This window comes from Petromyzon marinus, chromosome 38, assembly GCF_048934315.1.
Source record: "Petromyzon marinus isolate PM22_M1 ecotype Great Lakes invasive population chromosome 38, UKy_Petmar_22M1.pri1.0, whole genome shotgun sequence".
NCBI lineage: Eukaryota > Metazoa > Chordata > Hyperoartia > Petromyzontiformes > Petromyzontidae > Petromyzon > Petromyzon marinus.
In genome coordinates, this window is record NC_133704.1 from 13543623 (window position 1) to 13565528 (window position 21906).

Below are 21906 nucleotides of genomic sequence, written 5' to 3' on the forward strand. Positions count from 1 at the left end.
CAGAGACAAAGGTCCCCCGTGTAGCCTTAACAGACTGTTGGGGCAAGTGCTGTTAGCGAGTAGAGCATATTAAGGGCACACGGGGGGGGTGGGTGGCCAACACCACGCCCGGCCGCCTTTGTCTCCCCAGTGGCGATGTTTACACACCGCACCAGCTACTCGTTTGAGGCTGAGTCAACTTAGGGGAGGCCCAGAATCGGTTCAAATATTCGCCACTGGTTACTGATCTTGAGCGAGGTTTGAAGCATAGCTCCACACCAAATGTCACCTGACCTACACAGACAAACAGGACAAAGATCCCCCGTGTAGCCTCAACAGATTGTTGGGGCAAGTGCTGTTCGAGAGTGGGTCGTAGCACCTCCACGCGCCCACAGGCAAGTGTCAGTGACACAGCAACGCAGCAGCAGTGTCGCGACTGTGTCAGACTCACCGGAGCTTACTCGTGAAGAGCCACGGTTGTCGTGGGCACGCAAGGAGATTATGAACTTAAATCCATGAAATCCGGAGCTGTGAGGAAGCTATCTACAGCTTAACAAAGACAAAGACCCCCCCGTGTAGCCTTTACAGACTGTTCGGGCAAGTGCGGTTAGCGAGTAGCTCCTATGAAGACCGGCACGGCACACGAGGGGGTGGGTGGCCAGCACCACGCCTGGCCGCCTTTGTCTCCCGAGTGGCGATGTTTATACATCGCACCAGGTACTAATTTGAGGCTGAGTTGACCTAGGGGAGGCCCAGGACCGATATAGATACTAATCGTCTCTGGCCGTGAGCCAACATACACCCACACAACAACCCACCGTCACACCACTCCTCACCACCACGAGCTCATGGGCACGAACCAGCATCTTCAACCCCCTCACCTCAACCATCCCAGGCCAGCCCTGCACACACGTGTGAGGTCTGCGTGTGTGTGTACATATAACACGTGCGTGGTGTGTGTTTGATATCAAATATATCGCACGGATTGCGCGCTGTGCTGTGACCCCGGCGACCTGAGTTGGATTCCAGCTCACGGCCAACACGATTTATTATCTGAACAGGTCATGGGCCTCCCCTAGGTCAACTCAGCCTCAAATGAGTACCTGGTGTTGTGTAAACATCACCACTGGGGAGACAAAGGCGGCCGGGCGTGGTGCTGGCCACCCACCCCACCATAGGTGCTGCTACTCGCTAACAGCACTTTCCCAAGTCTGTTAAAGCCCGCACGGGGCATCGTTTTGTTTAGTTTGTGTGCCTATAACACACACACATACACTTTTAAATCTGCATTGAAAACTAATTTCTGTAGAACAGCTTTTCGTGTTTAGTTTGTTGTCTTTCCCCTGCACCTCCGATTAGGCAAGTGTATAGGTACAGTGAAATAAGAGGTAAGAAATGCAGACGCGATAGAGATTAGAGAGGTTAATTGTTAATTAACTCATCGTGTTCATTCTAATTGAATTCGAGTTGATATTTAATGCACCCTCAATAATTTCGTTAATTGGGAACTCCTTGAACCCTTTGAGACATTCCGCTGTGCTTGCTTTGCTTGAGCCTAGCGCCACCGCTGGTTATGCTGGGAGTGCAGTTTGGTATTCACACGCGGGGAGTGAATGGGCAAATGCGTGAGACAAAGGCCCCCCCCCCCCACCACGGTGGCCAAATGTTAACTACCTCGCCTGGTATACAGAAGGTCGTGGGCTCGATCCCGACCCTGACGCCTGCTGCTGCTGTATATTTGGAGTTTACATGTTTTTCCGTGGTCGGGTGGATTTTTTACCGGGTCCTCTGGTTTTCCCCTCCACATTTAGAACCGTGCGTTTAGATTACTTTGCTGCTATAAATGTCCACATCAGCCACTTCGTTGAGCTATCATATGTGGCCAGGTCGCTTCTGAAAAAGAGCTACATAATTCAGTGGGCCTTACCTGGCCTGCACCACGCCCGAACGATACACAGCAGGGGTCGCAACATTAAAGGGAGGTCCGTTCCCATTTCTGGCAGCGAAATTGTGATAAATTGTGATAAATTCGTGATAAATTTGTGATAAATTAGTGATAAATTGTGATAAATTGTGATAAATTCGTAATAAATTTGCGATAAATTGTGATAAATTCGTGATAAATTTGTGATTGTGATAAATTTGTGATAAATCGTGATAAATTTGTGATAAATTCGTGGTAAATTTGTGACAGCATTGAGAAGGGATGCAACACAAACGCGCGCACTGCAACTGTGTAAACGCATTTCTTAAATAGGAATACAACGATTTGAGTTCATGAAACATCTGACAGCAATTTGTTTCAGGAAAGTCAAAACAGAGGCTTATGGACGAAACATGTTTTTGTATTAATATGCGGAGACAGAACAGAGTTCATCTTATCATCGACGATTTGTATCAGCGCAATTCCTGTTGTAGTTTATACCTGAAACACTACTCTGGCTACTGCTTACCCCAAACGACTGTTCAGGGCTGTATTTACCACATATGCTTGTGGTGAAACGCGTTATCAAAGCACCTTTGTTTGCATCCCGACCCTGACGACGCCTGCTGCTGCTACTACTGCTGCTACTGCTGCTACTACTGCTGCTCCTGCTGCTCCTGCTGCTGCTACTGCTGCTACTACTGCTGCTGCTACTGCTGCTCCTGCTGCTGCTACTACTGCTGCTCCTGCTGCTGCTCCTGCTGCTGCTACTACTGCTGCTGCTACTGCTGCTACTGCTGCCGCTGCTCCTGCTACTACTGCTGCTGCTACTACTGCTGCTCCTGCTGCTGCTCCTGCTGCTGCTACTACTGCTGCTCCTGCTGCTACTGCTGCCGCTGCTACTGCTGCTGTCAATATTTGGAGTTTGCGTCACTCTCCCTTCCCGTGGTCGCGTGTTTTTTTTCTCCAGGTCCTCTGGTTTTCCCCTCCACATTTAGAATCAACACCACCACCACGCGTTTAGGGGCCGTCCATAAATGACGTCACGCACCTGGGGGGTGGGTCAGACATTTGTGACGATGTGTGACGAGGGGGGGGGTGAGAAATGTGACGTCACATCAAAATGCGCAACTTTAAATATAGACAACACGTTCTACTTAATCAAATATACTTTTTAATAAATGTTTCCTCCTCCAACATCAGAGTGCAGCGCCACATTAAATACGCACTACAATGACAATCGTTTAAAGCGATTTGAAGCATGTTTAATTTGGGGGGGGGGGGGCAGAGCTTTGTGACGTCATATTTGAGGGGGGGCTCTGATTTTTTGTGACGCCGTGTGACGAGGGGGGGGGGGTCAAAAATCGTCCAAAATCGCGTGACGTCATTTATGGACGGCCCCTTAGAGTATTTGGCTGCTGCTATAAATGTCTACGTGATAAGCTGGCACTTCGTTGAGCTTTCATTTGTGATGGATTGAGGCGATGTAATTCAGTTTATGACGACGTAGTTGCGATACGACGTAATTCAGTTTGTGACGACGTAGTTGCGATACGACGTAATTCAGTTTGTGACGACGTAGTTGCGAAACGACGTAATTCAGTTTGTGACGACGTAGTTGCGAAACGACGTAATTCAGTTTGTGACGACGTAGTTGCGAAACGACATCCTGGCGCTGTACAGTGCGTCACGTGGTTTTGTCTACCCTGTACAAAGATGGCGGCGACGGCCCGTGTCGAGTCGGGCGCGGGTCGCGCGGCAATGACGCGCGCCGTGGAGGCGGCGGCGTGGAGGCAGCCCCCGGCACGTGGTCGCAGAGGCTCTCCGGGCCCCGCCGCGTACCACTTCGCCTCGGCCTACGGCTCCTCCTCTTACCTCCACGCGGCCCCAGCCGCCGCCGACGCTGCTGCTTGCTCCTGACATTACCCCGCACCACCACCACCCCCTGATTTTTGCAACTCGCTTTAAACATTTCTGCTCTTAAAGAGACTCCTGCCCCCTTCCTCCAGCTGCGCGGTTGGACAGAGACAGCATGGCAGACCCACAGGTCTCTGTTTCAATTGTGGCGTTGCTGCTGCGACTCCTTGCTTTCCGTGATGGTGATGATTGTTGGAGTGCTGGTGGTGATGGGAAATGTGATGCCGGTGCTGGTGGTGAGGTGGTCGTTATGGTGGTAATGCTTATAGGTGCTTGCTAACAGAACTTTCCCCAACAGTTTGTTAAGGCTATACGGGGGATCTCTGTCTTTTGTGATGTTTTTGGTGGCGATAGGGAATGTGATGGTGAGGGGGATGGTGATAATGGTAGTGGTGGTGATGGTTACTGGTGGTGATGGAATATAATGGTGATGGTACTGGTGGTGAGAGGAATCGTTGGTGCTGGTAGTGGTGATGGGGTTGGTGGTGGGGAATATCACGGTGGTGATGGTATTGGTGATGAGTGGATTGGTGGTGGTGATTATAACCGTGGTGAGGAGAATCGTGGTGGCGATCATCGTGAGCATGATGGTGATCATGGACGTGGTTTAAAATGATGGTGGTGATACTACTGCTGATGAGAGGAATCTTTAGAGTGGTGTGAATGTTGATGGTGATGTTGAGGATTACGGCGATGGTGATAATGATAGGAATGGTCCTACTGGTGGTGTGGATGCCGCTGGCGATAATGAAAGTTGGTGGTAATGTTGGTACTGGTTGTGAGGGGAATTGTGGTGATGTTGGTACTGGTTGTGAGGGGAATTGTGGTGATGTTGGTACTGGTTGCGAGGGAAATTGTGGTGATGTTGGTACTGGTTTTGAGGGGAATCGTGGTGATGTTGGTACTGGTTGTGAGGGGAATTGTGGTGATGTTGGTACTGGTTGTGAGGGGAATTGTGGTGATGTTTGTGCTGGTTGTGAGGGGAATTGTGGTGATGTTGCTACTGGTTGTGAGGGGAATTGTGGTGATGCTGGTACTGGTTGTGAGGGGAATTGTGGTGATGTTGGTACTGGTTGTGAGGGGAATTGTGGTGATGTTGGTGCTGGTTGTGAGGGGAATTGTGGTGATGTTGGTACTGGTTGTGAGGGGAATTGTGGTGATGTGGGACTGGACTTGCCAATGACTGGTACCAGCGTTGCCAAAATCGGCCTCTGTGGAGGAGGCTCGTGAAGGACGCTGCTTCTACTGGGCAGTTGGAGGCAGTCGCCCTCCAACAACAAGGGAGGGCGGACGAGCGACGCTCACATCCAGCGGAGCCCCGGGGGCTACAATTCAACAAGTTGGCACAATAGGGGGCACAGGAGGTGCATGAATCAGTAGTGATCTCAGTCAACCCATGGCACCTGGATGTGTCCCGTGACCTGTAAGTGAGCCTTCGAAAATGCACGTGGCCTCAGTGCACCGAGCCTGGTACAGGCGCCGTAGTGGCGAATGGCGGCTATTGGTGTTGGTAGTGAGAATGATGATGGAAATGGTCATGTTTAGCGTAATGGTGGTGGTAACCTTATGGTCGTGGTGTTGTTGGGTGTAAAGGTAGCGCTGGGGATTCAGGCAATGGTGCTGCTGGTGATGGTTATGGTGTTTGGGATTGTTGTGGTGGGAGTGATGATGGTGTTGTTAATGATGGGGTGGTGGTGGTAAGGATGTTTGTGAAGACGATTATGATTTTGGTCACAATCGTGGTAATAGAGACTGGTTATGAGATTGGTGGTGATTGGTGAGCATGAGGATTCTGGTGGTGGTGATGGTGGTGATCAAGGTGGTGGTGATGTATTGATAATATTGATGTTGAAAGATGGAAGTATCATAGTGCTTGACCAAACCTAGCCAACTGAGTTCGAGTCCCGCTCATGGCCACCAACACCAGTGACGATTATCTGAACCGGCGCTGGGCCTCCCCTAGGTCGACTCGGCCTCATGAGTACCTGGTGCAGTGTGTAGTAAACATCGCCACTGGGGAGATGAATGCAGCCGGGCGTGGTGCTGGCCACCCACCCCCTCGTGTGCCGCACCGGCCTTCATAGGCGCTCATTAACAGCACATGCCCCAAAAGTCCGTTCGGCCTTTACGTGGGATATTTGTCTTTGGTGGTAACAATGGAGCGAGTGGTGTAAGTGATGCTCGACCTCTTTCTCTCTGTGGCTGCAGGGCGTGGAGGCGGTGAGGAGGCTCGCGTCCCGCGTGACGAGCGCCAGCGTGCGAGACCGGGAGGCCACATTCACCGAGCTGAGACCCTGCCTGTGCAACGCCGGTGTGTGTGTGTGTGGAGCGATGTGCTACGAACCCGGTGACCCGAGTTCGATTCCCAATCACGGCCAACACCAGTGACAATTATCAGAACCGGTCTTGGGCCTCCCCCAGAATGACTCATCCTCAAATGAGTACCTGGTGCGGTGTCTAAACATCACCACTGGGGAGACGAAGGCGGCCGGGTGTGGTGCTTTCCACCAACCCCCTTGTGTGCCATTCCGGCCTTCATAGGTGCTCGCTAACAGCACTTGCTTCAACTACGTTCAGGTTATACGGGGGATATTTGTCTTTTTGAGTGTGTCGGTGGGAGTTTTGTGGGGTGTGTGTGGAATGTGTGCGAGTGGTGGGTGTGTGTGGGGGGGGTTTACGGGTGTGTTTGTAGGGATGGGTGTGTGTAGGTTGTATGTGGGGGCTCTGGGGTGTGTGTGGGTGTGTGGGCTCTGTGTGTGCGGTGTGTGTGTGTGGGGTGTGTGTGTGGTGGACGGGTAGCGCATTCACCACTTGTTGCGGAGGTTTGTGGTTTGAATTGGGGTCGCCCTCGTTTTTTACCGCAAGTGTATTAAACATTAAACACGAGCCGTCTGATTTAAAGCGGACGTTAAAAATCTCTGGAAGCGTCATCCCAATCGGCCATGGCTGTGATGGAGTCGTCCAGATCTTTTAAAACTAAAAAGTTACGCCGCAAAAAAATACTCATTTGAGATTACACAGCAGTGCCTTCGTGGTTGCCCTGCGCCGTATTAATGGCACAAATACCGGATGTACTAAATAATAAGTTATAACTGCAAAGCACAGTCGAATATGTTGTGTACCTTGGACAGCTCCCGAAAGCAGGCCGGAATGAAAAGGATGACATTAAGAGATGGATCAGATGAGATTGAAATGCTTATGGAAAGATAATATTGATATTCAAAAGCAACGTAGAGGTGAGCCTAGAGAAAGGAGAGTTGCTAATCCACGTGCACCACCTGCTATGATGTACGGATCGGAAACGTGTATATTAAAGAAGATAATGGAACAAAAACTGAAAAATGCTCAAAGAAGCAAGGGTGGTCGCATGCTTGCATTGAGAGACGGAGAAAGGAGCACGTGGGTTCGAGAGCGAACGCAGGTTACAGACATCCGGTAACACGTCGCTCGATGGGGTGATGACCCAACCTACCTCTAACTCTAGCCATCAACTATAACTATTACCCATGACTCTTAACTCTAACCACTTACTGTAACCGCGAGCCATAACCCTACTAACTCTGACCCCAAAATCTAAACCCTTTTCCCAACTCTAACCCATTACACTAATCGCTAACCCTACTCCTAACTCTAACCCCAACTTCAAAACTCAACTTCTACACATATTCTAACCACTACTCCTATTCCGTACCTGTAACCCCAAACTCTAATCCCTAACTATAATCCTTATCCCGAACTCTAACCCATGTCCCTAACTCTAACCCATTCCTTTGTGTGTATGTGCAGGGCTGCCAGAAGCGGCTGTCAAGGCTGTATGCCGGCTGATGTGCATGACTCTGCAGCGCTACAGGTACCGGCCTCGCCCCCACTCCGAGTGTCCCCCAAACGAACACCATCTCCAGCCTGCTATATTTGCGTGTGTGGGTGTATTGGGAGCGGTAGTGGAGTGGTTAGCTCGCTGCACTACAAATCCAGCAACCAGGGATCGATTCCTGCTTACAGCCAATACTTGTGACGATTATCTGAACCGGTCCTGGGCTGGACATCTTGCTGGACACACCATCCCCTTGGGTACTGTGCAGGCTTTAAGACTTGGCCCATTGCGACCTTTGTGTATATACATGTGGGGAGTGGTGGTATAGCGGTTAGCACTACACTGCATTATGAACCTGGAGACCTGGATTCGATGGATGGCCAAAGCAAAAATCAGTGGCAAGTAATACCTGAATGGATCCTGGGCCTCCCCTAGGTCGACTTAGCCTTAAATAAGTAACTGTTGGAATGTGTGAAAACATCAGCACTCGGGTATACAAGCAACCGGGTATGATACCAGCCATACAACCCCCTCATCACATCCCAAAACGTGTATCTTCCCATCACGCGTGTGCCAGATCCGTTGCACATGTGCCGCTCCCACCACGTGTGTCCCATCTCGCCACGCTTGTGCCGTCCCATCCATTTGTCGCACGTCTGCCATCCTGTCGCGCATGTACCATCTCGTTACCCGCATGCCTTCCCATCCCATCACGCGTGTGCCGTTCCATCCATCCTTCACACGGTTGCTGCTCCTGTCACGCCGTCCCATCCCATCACGCGTGTGCCGTCTCATCCCGCCATGTTTGCGCCGACGCATCCGTCCGTCGCACGGGTGCCGCTCCCGTAATGAGTGTGCCGCTCCCGTCACGTGACGAGTGTGCCGCTCCCGTCACGTGACGAGTGTGCTGCTCCCGTCACGTGACGAGTGTGCTGCTCCCGTCACGTGACGAGTGTGCCGCTCCCGTCACGTGACGAGTGTGCCGCTCCCGTCACGTGACGAGTGTGCCGCTCCCGTCACGTGACGAGTGTGCCGCTCCCGTCACGTGACGAGTGTGCCGCTCCCGTCACGTGACGAGTGTGCCGCTCCCGTCACGTGACGAGTGTGCTGCTCCCGTCACGCGTGTGCCTCTGCCATCGCGCGTGTTGTCCCGTCACCCATTTGCGCATCTCCAGGGATGCAGCGTCGCGCCGGGCGGTGCGCGAGACCCTTCGCGTCCTGGCCGAGGCATATCCCGTCGCCACGGCGCGTGCTCTGCCACCGCTGCTGCCCCAGGCTGCCCTCGTCTCCAAGGGCAGCGGTCCCACGTGAGTGCCGTCCGTTGGGGTCAGGTCATTGCTGCGACCCCACCGTTCGGACAGCCATAGAGACACTTGGATTCGAATCAGCGTGATACATATCAATTAAAACTAACATGCTGGCAGCCGCGCCAACCTACTTACTGTGCTGCCACCTTGTATTGGTGTGGTTTTACTTGCTGCATGGAGGGGGTTTGGGGGGGGGGGAGGTCAGAGGAGGAGGTCAGGGGATGAGTGGGATGGGGATGCAGGGAAGAGGTCATGGAATTTGGCGACGATTCCCCACAAGGAGCCAGGTGTCGCTATTGATGGCTGCCGCGTGGCCCCCACAGGAAGTGCAGCAGTTCGGCAGCGGCGGAGGCGGTGGCGTGGACGTGCACGCTGGCACGAGCGGCGTTCCCCTCACCCGACTCCCAGGAGGGCGAGGCCTGGAAACAGCTGGTGAGGGGTGACGTACTCACCGCAGCACACAGTCACCGCAGAAACACTCCTCACTGCTAGCGCTATGCACCAATGCTACCCGACTGCACATGAAAACTATGCACTCGTGCCACTGGCACTCTACAATAGACAATGATCCCATATGTAGCCTTAACAGACTGTTGGGGCAAGTGCTTTTAGGGAGTAGCACCGTTGAAGACTGGCACGGCACACGAATGGGATGGGTGGCCATCACCACGCCCGACTGCCTTTGTCTCCCTAGTGGTGATGTTTACACACCGCACCAGGTACTCATTTGACGATGAATCGACCTAGGGGATGCCTGGAACCAGTTTAGATAATCGTTACAGGTGTTGGCCATGAGCGGAAATCGAACTCGGGTCGCCGGTTTCGAGGTGCAGCTCGCTAACCACTGCACTACCGCTCTCCACACGAACACTGTACACCCACACTGACACCATAACAAGCACTGGCACTCGCTGTACACTTTAAAGAAGGTCTTCGGGTCTCTTGTAGGGATCACGTGAAGGTGGTCTTCCCTCTGGTCGAGTCATCGTGCTGTCTCCCCCTGCGTCCCGGTGCAGGTGGAGGTGCAGGGCGTGCTGCTCACCGAGGCGCTAGGAAGTCCGCGTAGGAGCGTCCGGGACTCCGTCGGCAAGAAGCTCGTGCGGCTCTGGACCGAGGTACGGGCGCCGCTGTGCCGGGCCGTGGGCTGGAGCCGATTCATCGACTCAGTGATTACCAGGACCCCATCCTGCTTCCCGTAGGCAGGAAACCCCCGACAATGAGCGTGCACTGCGCTATGAACCCGGCGACCCGAGTTCGATTCTCGCTTACGTCCAACATCGGTAACAATTATCTGAGCTGATCCTGGGCCTCACCTAGGTCGATTCATTGTCAAATGAGTACCTGGTGCGGTGTGTAAACATCACCACTCAGGAGAAAAAGGCGGTCGGGCGTGGTGTTGGCCACCCACCCCCTCGTGTACCCTGCTGGCCTTCGTCGGTGCTCGCTAACAGCACTTTGCCCCAAGTTTGTTCAGGCTACACGGGGTGGGTCTTTGTGCGTGAGTGAAGCATCTGCGAGTCACGTCAGTTATCCCATAACACCCCTGGGTCTGTCCTGTGACTTGTTGATAGTGAGCATTCTACCCTTCACGTGGCCTCAACGTGCACCTAGCCTGGCACAAGTGCCGTGGGGATGTCACCGCTACTTAGTGGCGAACGCCCGTTGTGGTGCGAGTACGTGTCTGTACGTGCTCGACACTTCACGTGGCCTCAGGGTGCACATAGCCTGGCACAAGCGTCGTGGTGACGTCACCGCCACTTAGTGGCGAATGGCGGTTGTTGTTGTTGTGTGGGGAGCGGTGGCGCAGTGGTTAGTACAAACCTTGTGACCCCAAGTTCATTTCCTGGTTACAGCCAATATTCCTAACCAGTCGTGGGCCTCCCTTGGGTCAACTCCTTTAAGTGAGTAACTACCTGGTGTATCGCACAAAAAAACTACACTGGGGTAACAAAAGCGATCGAGTGTGGCGGTGGCCATGCCACCTCCTTGCTGGCCTCCAGGGCCTGCACCAGCTTACGCGGGTGATATTTATCTTTGTGCGTGCGTGTCTCTGCGTGTCTCTGCGTGCGTCTGCGTGGCCTAGCTGCCCGCGCTGGTGGAGCGCTCCATGAGCACCCTGCTGTCTGGAGATGCCGGTGCCAGCAGTCTGTGTCTCGTCGGTGCCCTGGTGGAGCACTGCTGCAAAACGGGCCACACCAGCACAGTCGACGGGCACAAGGTGTGCCCCGCTCGTCTGACCCCCAGCTCGTCCGTCCATTCACCCACTCGGCCTCTCACCTGCCTGCCCGCCCGCTTGCTCGGCCGTCCGCTCCTGCCGCCCATCCAACCCCCCTCCCGCTCGTCCCCTCTCTCACCTAGTCACCCGCACGCTCGCTCGCCCTGCGTCAATCAGTGGGCTAAGTAAGTGGTTGAGTAGTAGATGGGAGAGGGGGGGCGAGCGAGTTGTTGTAGGTGGTTGAGTAGTTGTAGCTTCTATGGCCGTCTGGAACACTCTTCCTTCCGATATTAGAAAGCCAATGGAGCCATGCAATTTTACATCTATATTGAAAACTTTTTGTGTTTCGTGTGTTGTTCTTCCCCTGCACCTCAGATTAGTATGGTTGGTTACGTACGGTGTGGGAAGAGGTTCAACATACATACGATACAACACCATATTTAGACGGGAGGGAGTGGTTGAGTGGTGCCGACCAGAGGAGTTGACCCAGCGTGGGGATTGCGTCCTCGAGCGGTGGTTCCCATCCTATGGTATGCATACCCGCACGGTACCTGTGAGCTCTCTAGGGGGATACACATCACCTCTCTAGGGGGTACCCGTGACACCTCTAGGGAGTACCCGTGACCTTTAAGGGGTTCCCGTGACCTCTTGGGGGTATGTTACCTCACTAGGGGGTACCTGTGACCTCTGGGAGGTAAATGTGACCTCTGGGGGTTACCGGTGACCTCCCCAGGGGGTAACTGTTTGTGCACAAGCGATTTATATTAAAGTTCTATACTTATCTGCAGTATGTATTGTAGAGAACCCGTGCCCTTGATTTCCTGCTGGGGCAGTTCTCTCGCTTAACATTCATGCGCCGTGCCGGCCTTCATAGGTGCTGCTCACGAACAGCACTTGCCCTAACAGCCTGCTAAAGGCTACACGGGGGAACTTTGTCTCTGTGTGTGACGTTACTTCTGCTGATGCTTCAGGCTCAAATGATCGACCTCTTCATCAAGGCTTCCTTCCTCGGCAAATCGAAGCCTTCCGTCCACGTATTGGTGAGTTCCTGGGTGTGTGTGTGCGTGTGACGAAGTTCATAAAGGACGCTAGTGGGTATTTGGAGGCAGTCGCTCTCCAGCAACAGCGGAGGGCAGAGGAGTGATGCTCGCAACAATGAGCGGAGCGCCAGGCAGCTAAAATGCAGCAAGTTGGCACAGTGGGGGGCACAGCTGGTTCATCTGCCAAGCCATCTTAAGTCAGTCAACCCATGGCACCTGGGTCTGTCCCGTGACTTCCTGTCAGCGAGCCTTCGACACTTCACTTGGCCTCAGTGCACCTGGCCTGGCATAAGTGCCTTGGTGACATCACCGCCACTTTGTAGCGAATGGAGGCTGTTGTTGTTCCCTGCGTGTGTTTAAAGTGTGGGGATTGGTGGCGCAGCGGTTAGTGCGCTGCGCTACGAACCCGGCAACCCCAGTTTGAAATCCCGCTCGCAGCCAAGACCAGTTACGATTATCTGAATGGGTCCTGGGCCTCCCCTAAGTCGGCTCGGCCTCAAATGAGTACCTGGTGCATTGTGTAAACATCGCCAGGAGGTAGACAAACGTGGCCGGGCGTGCGTTTGATGCTGACCACCCACCACCTCGTGTAACATGCCGGCCTGCATAGGTGCTCGTGAACAGCACGTGCCTCAATAGTTTGTTCAAGGCTATACGGGGGAACTCTGTTTTGAGTGTTTATGTATTACGGATGAGTTTGGGATTACAATATTTCACATTTTTGCATATTTGAGGACGATTTTGTATCTTATATCTGATTTTTATTTTTCAACAATGCAATGTTTCTTCACGCTGACAAAAGTGACGTCACCTGACATCAGATGTGTTGTCATTTCCTGTGACGTCACTGGTATCAATCCGAACCTATTTTTTTATCAGCCCAAGTTTTGAATCTCGGTCTAGATTTTTATATTTTAGATTTATATATAAACTATTGAAACTAAACTTTATTTTGCCAGGTAAGGCCCACTGACTGGAGCGGCACCGTGGCAAGATGTTAACTACCTCACCTGGTATACATGAGGTCGTGGGTTCAATCCTGACCCTGACGTCTGTATATTGGGAGTTTACATGTTCTCCCTGTGATGCTCCGGTTTCTCCAGTTTTTCCCTCCACATTTATAAACATGCTTTTAGAGTATTTGACTGCTATAGATTTCCAAACGACAAGCCACTACTTTGAGCTATAATTTGTGGCCAGGTCGCTTCTGAAAAAGAGCAACCTGAATGATAGCTTAACGAAGCGGTGTATCGTGTCTAAATTGATAACAGCCAAATGCTCTAAAAGCTTGTTGATTCTAATTGTGGAGGGAAAAGCCGGAGGACCGTGAGAAATATCTACGCGACCATGGGGAGAGAGAAAATGTAAACTCAAAATATATCGGGCCCACGACGACGACGTCCTGCGTACCAGGCAAGGCAGTTTTCATCTGGCCACCGTGGTGCCCCCCCACACATATTTACATGTCCCCCCCCCTCCACTCCCTCACGCGCCCTCGCCCCCTTCCCCCTCGCCCCCGCAGGAGCACTGTGGCCCCTTGGTGCGCCGTCTCACCCACGCCGACTTCAAGGAGCTCGTTCTACCGGTCGTCGTCAAGTCGATGCTGCGCAGCCCCGAGAACGCCATCGATGGTGACCATCATCACCACCATCACCACCATCACCGTCACCGCCGGCATCACCCCTGTCGGCATCACCACTGCCATCACCGCCACCGCCGGTATCGCCATCTCCGCCATCGCCTCCATTATCGTCACCACCGCCACTGCCGCCATCAACACCACCGCCACCAACACTGCCATACCCACCGCCATCACCACCAGCTCAATACTATGCCCACTCCATTATTAACACAATCACATCCATCAATACCATCACTGCCTTTCCCGCCATTGCCAATATCATCACCATTCCTGCTTTATCCACGAGTGTTATGCTAACCCTAGCCGGAACATTAGTCTTCGCCACGCACTTAACCCCGATCTCCATAGCTTTATTTAACCACAGCTGTAACCCCCAGCGTGCGTGTGTGCGTGTGTGCGTGCGTGCGTGTGTGCGTGTGCGTGCGTGTGTGCGTGTGTGTGCGTGCGTGTGTGTGTGTGCGTGCGTGTATGTGTGTGTGTGCGTGTGTGTGTGCATGTTTGTGTGTACGCATGTGTGTTCCACAGCGGTGGGCTCGCTCCTGTCATTGGTCATCCTTGACCTGAGCCAGTACGCAATGGACATCGGCAAAATCCTCGCGAGTGAGTCCCCCTCCTATCTCCCTTCTCCCCGCTCCCCCCTCCGTTTGCCCTCCCACCCCTAGTTCCCATAAAATTTTATAAACACGCAGAAATTTGTTTGCGAGATACCGACACCGGGATGTCCGGCAGAACCCGGACAATTCTCAATCTGACCAGGAACGGAGTAAAACCAAGGTGGATATGGCAGGTCGCCGCAGACCGCCGCTGCAAGTGGGCAGAATCAAGCCAGAGCTCCTCACGTGTGGCCTCTCCCCATTATGCCCCCTCTCCTCGAGATTGCGTGACTACGTGATTTTGTGTAACCTGTGTGGCTGCGTGACCGAGTGATTGCGTGACCGTGTGATTGCGTGATCACGTGATTGCGTGACCACCCAGGCCAGCTCAAGTCGAACAGCGTGGCGCTGGCGGAGGCGGCCGGGGTGGCTCTGCGGGGCCTCGCGCGGCAGTGCAGCGAGGGGGACGCCCTCGAGAGCCTCCTGAGGCACCTCTTCGCCGTCCTCAATGGTAGCACTCGTGCCGATGCTGTTGGTGGTGGTGATGGTGGTGTTTGTGGTGATGGTGGTGTTGGTGCTGGCAGTGGAGGTGATGATGCTGGTTTAGGTGCTGGTGGTGGTGCTGGTGGTGTTGGTTTTGGTGGTGGTGGCATTGGTGGAGGAGGTTGTGGTGCTGGTGGTGGTGCCAGTGGCATAGTGCTGGTGGATGTGGTGGTGCTGATGGTACTGATGATGGTAATGGTGGTGGTTATGGTGATGGTTACGGTGGTAATGACGGTGGTGCTAATGGTTGACGGAGGGGCCAATGGTAACGTTTGTGGTGCTGATGTTAGCGGTGGTACAAGCGGAAGTGATGATGGTGCTGATGGTGGCACGTGGTGGCGATCGTTTTGGTTTTGTCGGTGCCGCTGTGGCTCGTTCCGACTGTGAACCCCGTTCACCTCTCTCAGGGTCGGAGGGGAAGCTGACAGTGGCGGCACAGAAGATCAGCGTACTATCAGGTCAGTCGCTGGGGGTGATTCCCCCCCTCCCTCCCCCGCCACCTTGCGCCTCTCCCCCCCACCCTGTGCATGCACGTGCCCATGTGCGCAAGTGTCGGTGTGTGTGCCGGTTGGTGAGCGCGCCGGTTGGTGAGTGCGTGCATGCGTGCGCGTATGTGTGTGTGCGTGATGGTGGGGCCGGCCGTGGTGTTGGCCACCCAGCCCCCTCGTCTTCCGTGCCGCCCTTCATAGGTCCTGCTACTGGCTAACAGCGCTTGCCCCAACATTATATTGAGGCTACACGCGGGATCTTTGTGTGTGTGCGCGTACAGGTGTGGCGAGTCTGAGCCAGCACGTCGTGTCCACCGGCGCCGCCCAGGCCCTGAGCCGAGTGGCAATCGAGCTCTTTGTGCATTTCCTGCAGCAGGAGGGTACGAGCACCCACGCGCCAATCACCGCCATCGCAACCACCGCCATTGCAACCACAGCCATCTCAACCACCGCCATCGCAACCACGGCCATCTCAACCGCCGACATCGCAATCGCCACCATGGCAACCGCTGCCATGGCAACCGCCGCCATTGCAACCGCCGCCATTGCAACCGCCGCCATCGCAACCTCCGCCATGGCAACCGCCGCCATTGCAACCACCACCATGGCAACCACCACCATGGAAACCACCACCATCAACTCCATCAACTCTCGTCAACACCATCAACAGCATTGTCGCCATCAACAGCACAATTTGCACCATCATCATGACCACCATCGCGATCGCTACCAACAGCGCCACCGACACGGGTAAGAGTTTGTCTCCCTCCCGTCCGCGCTTGCCTCCCATGGTCCCCGCACATGTTCTGTCTGTCTCTGTGCCCCCCGCCCCCTCGCGTGTCCCCCACGCGTAGTGCACGACGGCACGCTGGTGTCGGCGCTCGCGGCACTCTCGGCGTGGTGCGCCCGCCTGACGGCACCGCCCGCGCCGCTGCTGCTCGCGGCGTTCCGCGACGGGGCGACGCGCAAGGGAGCAACGAGCGCCACACGGCTCGCATACCTACAGTGCATGAACGCCACCTTCCACGGTGCGCACCGCACACACACCGTCTCACTGTCACACACACACCGTCTCACTGCCACACACACCGTCTCACTGTCACACACACACCGTCTCACTGCACCACACACACCGTCTCACTGTCACACACACCGTCTCACTGTCACACACACCGTCTTACTGTCACACACACACCGTCTCACTGTCACACACACACCGTCTCACTGTCACACACACCGTCTCACTGTCACACACACCGTCTCACTGTCACACACACCGTCTCACTGTCACACACACCGTCTCACTGTCACACACACCGTCTCACTGTCACACACACCGTCTCACTGCACCACACACCGTCTCACTGTCACACACACCGTCTCACTGCACCACACACCGTCTCACTGTCACACACACACACACCGTCTCACTGTCACACACACCGTCTCACTGCACCACACACACCGTCTCACTGTCACACACACACACACCGTCTCACTGTCACACACACCGTCTCACTGTCACACACACCGTCTCACTGTCACACACACACACACCGTCTCACTGTCACACACACCGTCTCACTGCACCACACCGTCTCACTGTCACACACACACACCGTCTCACTGTCACACACACCGTCTCACTGCACCACACACACCGTCTCACTGTCACACACACACCGTCTCACTGTCACACACACCGTCTCACTGTCACACACACCGTCTCACTGCACCACACACACCGTCTCACTGTCACACACACCGTCTCACTGTCACACACACCGTCTCCCTGTCACACACACCGTCTCACTGCACCACACACACCGTCTCACTGCACCACACACACCGTCTCCCTGTCATACACACCGTCTCACTGCACCACACACACCATCTCACTGCACCACACCGTCTCACTGTCACACACACCGTCTCACTGTCACACACACCGTCTCACTGCCACACACACCGTCTCACTGCACCACACACCGTCTTACTGCACCACACACAGTCTCATTGCACCACACACACCGTCTCACTGCACCACACACACCGTCTCACTGCACCACACCGTCTCACTGTCACACACACCGTCTCACTGTCACACACACCGTCTCACTGCACCACACACACCGTCTCACTGTCACACACACCGTCTCACTGTCACACACACCGTCTCACTGTCACACACACCGTCTCACTGTCACACACACCGTCTCACTGCACCACACACACCGTCTCACTGCACCACACACACCGTCTCACTGTCACACACACACCGTCTCACTGTCACACACACACACACCGTCTCACTGCACCACACACCGTCTCACTGTCACACACACCGTCTCACTGTCACACACACCGTCTCACTGTCACACACACCGTCTCACTGTCACACACACCGTCTCACTGTCACACACACCGTCTCACTGTCACACACACACCGTCTCACTGCACCACACCGTCTCACTGTCACACACACCGTCTCACTGCACCACACACACCGTCTCACTGCACCACACACCGTCTCACTGTCACACACACACCGTCTCACTGCACCACACACCGTCTCACTGCACCACACACACCGTCTCACTGTCACACACCGTCTCACTGCACCACACCGTCTCACTGTCACACACACCGTCTCACTGCCACACACACCGTCTCACTGTCACACACACCGTCTCACTGCACCACACACACCGTCTCACTGTCACACACACCGTCTCACTGCCACACACACCGTCTCACTGTCACACACACCGTCTCACTGCACCACACACACCGTCTCACTGCACCACACACACCGTCTCACTGCACCACACACACCATCTCACTGTCACACACACCGTCTCACCGCTCGTCCCCTGCGAGTGCAGGAGACAGCACGCTGGCGGCGCTGGAGCTGCTGCCGTGCCTCTCGCAGGCGCTGGAACGCGCCGCTGCGCAGGGCTCGCAGATCGCCATGGTGACGGAGGGGGCCTCGGCCGCGCTGCTCGTGTGCCGCCTTGCCGTCGCCGACGCCCAAGTCGGTGAGCCGGGAGGTCGCCACGCCGGTTCAACAGAAAAAATTCTAATTTGCGCTCCGGGTCCCCACACACGCATACTCCACACTGCACGGGAAGGGACCGTGTTTGTTCACCCACCCACCTTTCAGAGTAATGTCGGTTGCTTGACCGCTGAACTGATATTTTGAATTGTCAGAGCTGGAGTTTATTATTACCTCCTGGACATCTGAGAAAAAGAGCTTCATGGCTCATCGAATTCCTCCAGTCTAAATACAAAATCGATTTCTGATTCTCACCTGCGCTGTTCCCAAACGTAAACTCGGTGATTGGTGTGGAGCCTGCCTTCAACGGGTGCTCGCAAGCTGTGGGTTGCCCGTCTTGGCGGTGTTTCCCGCGGCTGCGTGAACGCGCCTCGTGTCCGTATTGTGTTTTGACCCAGACACCAAACTCTCGGCGCTGTGGCCCCTCATCGTGGACGAGAAGAAGCAGCTCTTCACGGCGGACAAGTTTCTGGCGCAGGGGTCCGATGAAGGTGCCGCTCCAATCTCCATCGCCATTGCCGCCCGTCATCGCCGCGGGTCGCGTGGCGTCGGTCTCCCGCGTTGCGTGCCTTGCGTCTCGCGCAGGTTTCCCTCGCTCTATGCGGGAGTGTGGTACTGTATGTACGTTGAACTTTTTTCGCACCGTGCGTCGCCATCCTTGCTAATCGGAGGTGCAGGGGAAGGACAACAAACTAAACACAAAAAGCAGTTCTAAAGAAATGAGTTTTAATCTAGATGAATTAGAAGTGCATAGCTCTAGTGAATTCCTAGTTTTAGGAAAGAAGAACGCTCCAGACGGCCGCAGAAGCGTATCTGAAAGCACGCGATGCAGTCACCGTCTTTGTTTGATGGTTAGCTAAAAGCCGCTGCTGCGAGGATGACCGGAGTCTGCGTGATGGTTTATGGTCCTTGACGAGATCAGCAAGGTGTTGTGTGTGGTTCAATCGTGGCAAGCACTTTGTAACGAGTGCAACCTTACAACGTATTCGTTCGGCAACCAGAAGCCAATGCACCTCAGCGAGCGTTGGACGGACACGGTGGGATCTTGCAGCACTTGTCACGACACGTGCCAGAGAATTTAGAGTAGTAGATGCGTTCCAAAAAAGGGGAAGCAGAAAGCGAAACCGTGTAGCGTGGAGCGCGCAGTCGCCCAACCCACAATGCACTGCACGAGGAGAAAGCTGCCTGCCGAGTGGTGCTCACAGTGCATACATTACACACGGTGCATACAGTACACACGGTGCATACAGTACACACGGTGCATACAGTACACACGGTGCATACAGTACACATGGTACATGTGGTACACATAAAATATCCCACGTCCTAGCGCGTAGCTGCATCTGAGTGAATTCACAAGGGGAATATTTATTTAGACTGGAGCAATCCAATAAGCTATGAAGCTCTTGTTTACAGATGTCCAGGAGGGGCGAGTTAGAACAACAAACAATACAAAAAAAGATAGGAAGATCAAAATAGAGAAAATGTAAGCAAGTCACTTTAAGTAAATACAAATTGCGTAAGAATTAAAACCTCCTATAGCGAGGTAAACCTCTATGCCATGGGATACAATCGCGTAGCCGGGCTTAGGAGGCTGTGCACATGGCCTGTATCCAGCGTGGCGTTAGTGAGGGCTAGTGGGTCACGTGGCCTGTATCCAGCGTGGAGGCAGTGAGGGTTAGTGGGTCACGTGACCTGTATCCAGCGTGGAGGCAGTGAGGGCTAGTGGGTCACGTGGCCTGTATCCAGCGTGGAGGCAGTGAGGGTTAGTGGGTCACGTGACCTGTATCCAGCGTGGAGGCAGTGAGGGCTAGTGGGTCACGTGGCCTGTATCCAGCGTGGAGGCAGTGAGGGTTAGTGGGTCACGTGGCCTGTATCCACCGTGGAGGCAGTGAGGGTTAGTGGGTCACGTGGCCTGTATCAAGCGTGGAGGCAGTGAGGGTTAGTGGGTCACGTGGCCTGTATCCAGCATTCTGGAGGCAGCGAGGGTTAGTGGGTCACGTGACCTGTATCCAGCGTGGAGGCAGTGAGGGTTAGTGGGTCACGTGGCCTGTATCCAGCGTGGAGGCAGTGAGGGTTAGTCGGTCACGTGGCCTGTATCCAGCGTGGAGGCAGTGATGGTTAGTGGGTCACGTGGCCTGTATCCAGCGTGGAGGCAGTGATGGTTAGTGGGTCACGTGGCCTGTATCCAGCGTGGAGGCAGTGAGGGTTAGTGGGTCACGTGGCCTGTATCAAGCGTGGAGGCAGTGAGGGTTAGTGGGTCACGTGGCCTGTATCCAGCATTCTGGAGGCAGCGAGGGTTAGTGGGTCACGTGACCTGTATCCAGCGTGGAGGCAGTGATGGTTAGTGGGTCACGTGGCCTGTATCCAGCGTGGAGGCAGTGATGGTTAGTGGGTCACGTGGCCTGTATCCAGCGTGGAGGCAGTGAGGGTTAGTGGGTCACGTGGCTTGTATCCAGCGTGGAGGCAGTGAGGGTTAGTGGGTCACGTGGCCTGTATCCAGCGTGGAGGCAGTGAGGGTTAGTGGGTCACGTGGCCTGTATCCAGCGTGGAGGCAGTGAGGGTTAGTGGGTCACGTGACCTGTATCCAGCGTGGAGGCAGTGAGGGTTAGTGGGTCACGTGACCTGTATCCAGCATTCTGGAGGCAGTGAGGGTTAGTCGGTCACGTGGCCTGTATCCAGCGTGGAGGCAGTGAGGGTTAGTGGGTCACGTGGCCTGTATCCAGCGTGGAGGCAGTGAGGGTTAGTGGGTCACGTGGCCTGTATCCAGCATGGAGGCAGTGAGGGTTAGTGGGTCACGTGGCCTGTATCCAGCATGGAGGCAGTGAGGGTTAGTGGGTCACGTGACCTGTATCCAGCATTCTGGAGGCAGCGAGGGTTGGTCGGTCACGTGGCCTGTATCCAGCGTGGAGGCAGTGAGGGTTAGTGGGTCACGTAGCCTTTATCCAGCGTGGAGGCAGTGAGGGTTAGTGGGTCACGTGACCTGTATCCAGCATTCTGGAGGCAGCGAGGGTTGGCGGATTACCGCACAAATGTTTAGAAACTCCCTTCCCGTGGGTGGGCGTCGATGTGGTGCCTGTACCTGGGCCTGCCGTCCGTTCATTCCATGTGGGATAGAGCGTTGCCCCCTTCATTCGTGAGTTTTCTCAGGGCGCTCTGGTTTCCGCCCACGTGTATAAACGCTCCATTAATGGGCTTGGTATGCCATTTGTCTTGTGTCAGATGTCGTGTGTTACGTGTGTTGTGCAGGTCGCACCGTGTGCATCACATAACGTGCTGCGTATTGTGTCTCATGTCACGTGTGACTCGTGTTATGCGTCACGTGTGTGTTGCGTGTCACGTGTGTTGCGTGTCACGTGTGTCACGTGCGAGTCGCGTGTGTTGCTTTT

General features: G+C 54.5%; 1 protein-coding gene across 1 annotated transcript in view; it reads left to right on the forward strand.

Moving 5' to 3' along the window:
• The first annotated feature begins 3669 nt into the window (after nt 1-3669).
• The window catches only part of GCN1 (GCN1 activator of EIF2AK4), a 51616-nt gene continuing 33379 nt past the window's right edge, over nt 3670-21906 (forward strand). The window contains exons 1-16 of the mRNA XM_032980111.2: nt 3670-3950; nt 6029-6131; nt 7607-7670; nt 8810-8941; nt 9265-9373; nt 9958-10056; nt 11025-11159; nt 12128-12196; nt 13719-13827; nt 14364-14438; nt 14814-14942; nt 15382-15432; nt 15744-15842; nt 16317-16490; nt 18348-18500; nt 18916-19008. Of these exons, the coding sequence (XP_032836002.2) occupies nt 3936-3950; nt 6029-6131; nt 7607-7670; nt 8810-8941; nt 9265-9373; nt 9958-10056; nt 11025-11159; nt 12128-12196; nt 13719-13827; nt 14364-14438; nt 14814-14942; nt 15382-15432; nt 15744-15842; nt 16317-16490; nt 18348-18500; nt 18916-19008 (1609 nt within the window). The 5' untranslated portion in view covers nt 3670-3935. The remainder of the gene's footprint in view (nt 3951-6028; nt 6132-7606; nt 7671-8809; nt 8942-9264; nt 9374-9957; nt 10057-11024; nt 11160-12127; nt 12197-13718; nt 13828-14363; nt 14439-14813; nt 14943-15381; nt 15433-15743; nt 15843-16316; nt 16491-18347; nt 18501-18915; nt 19009-21906) is intronic.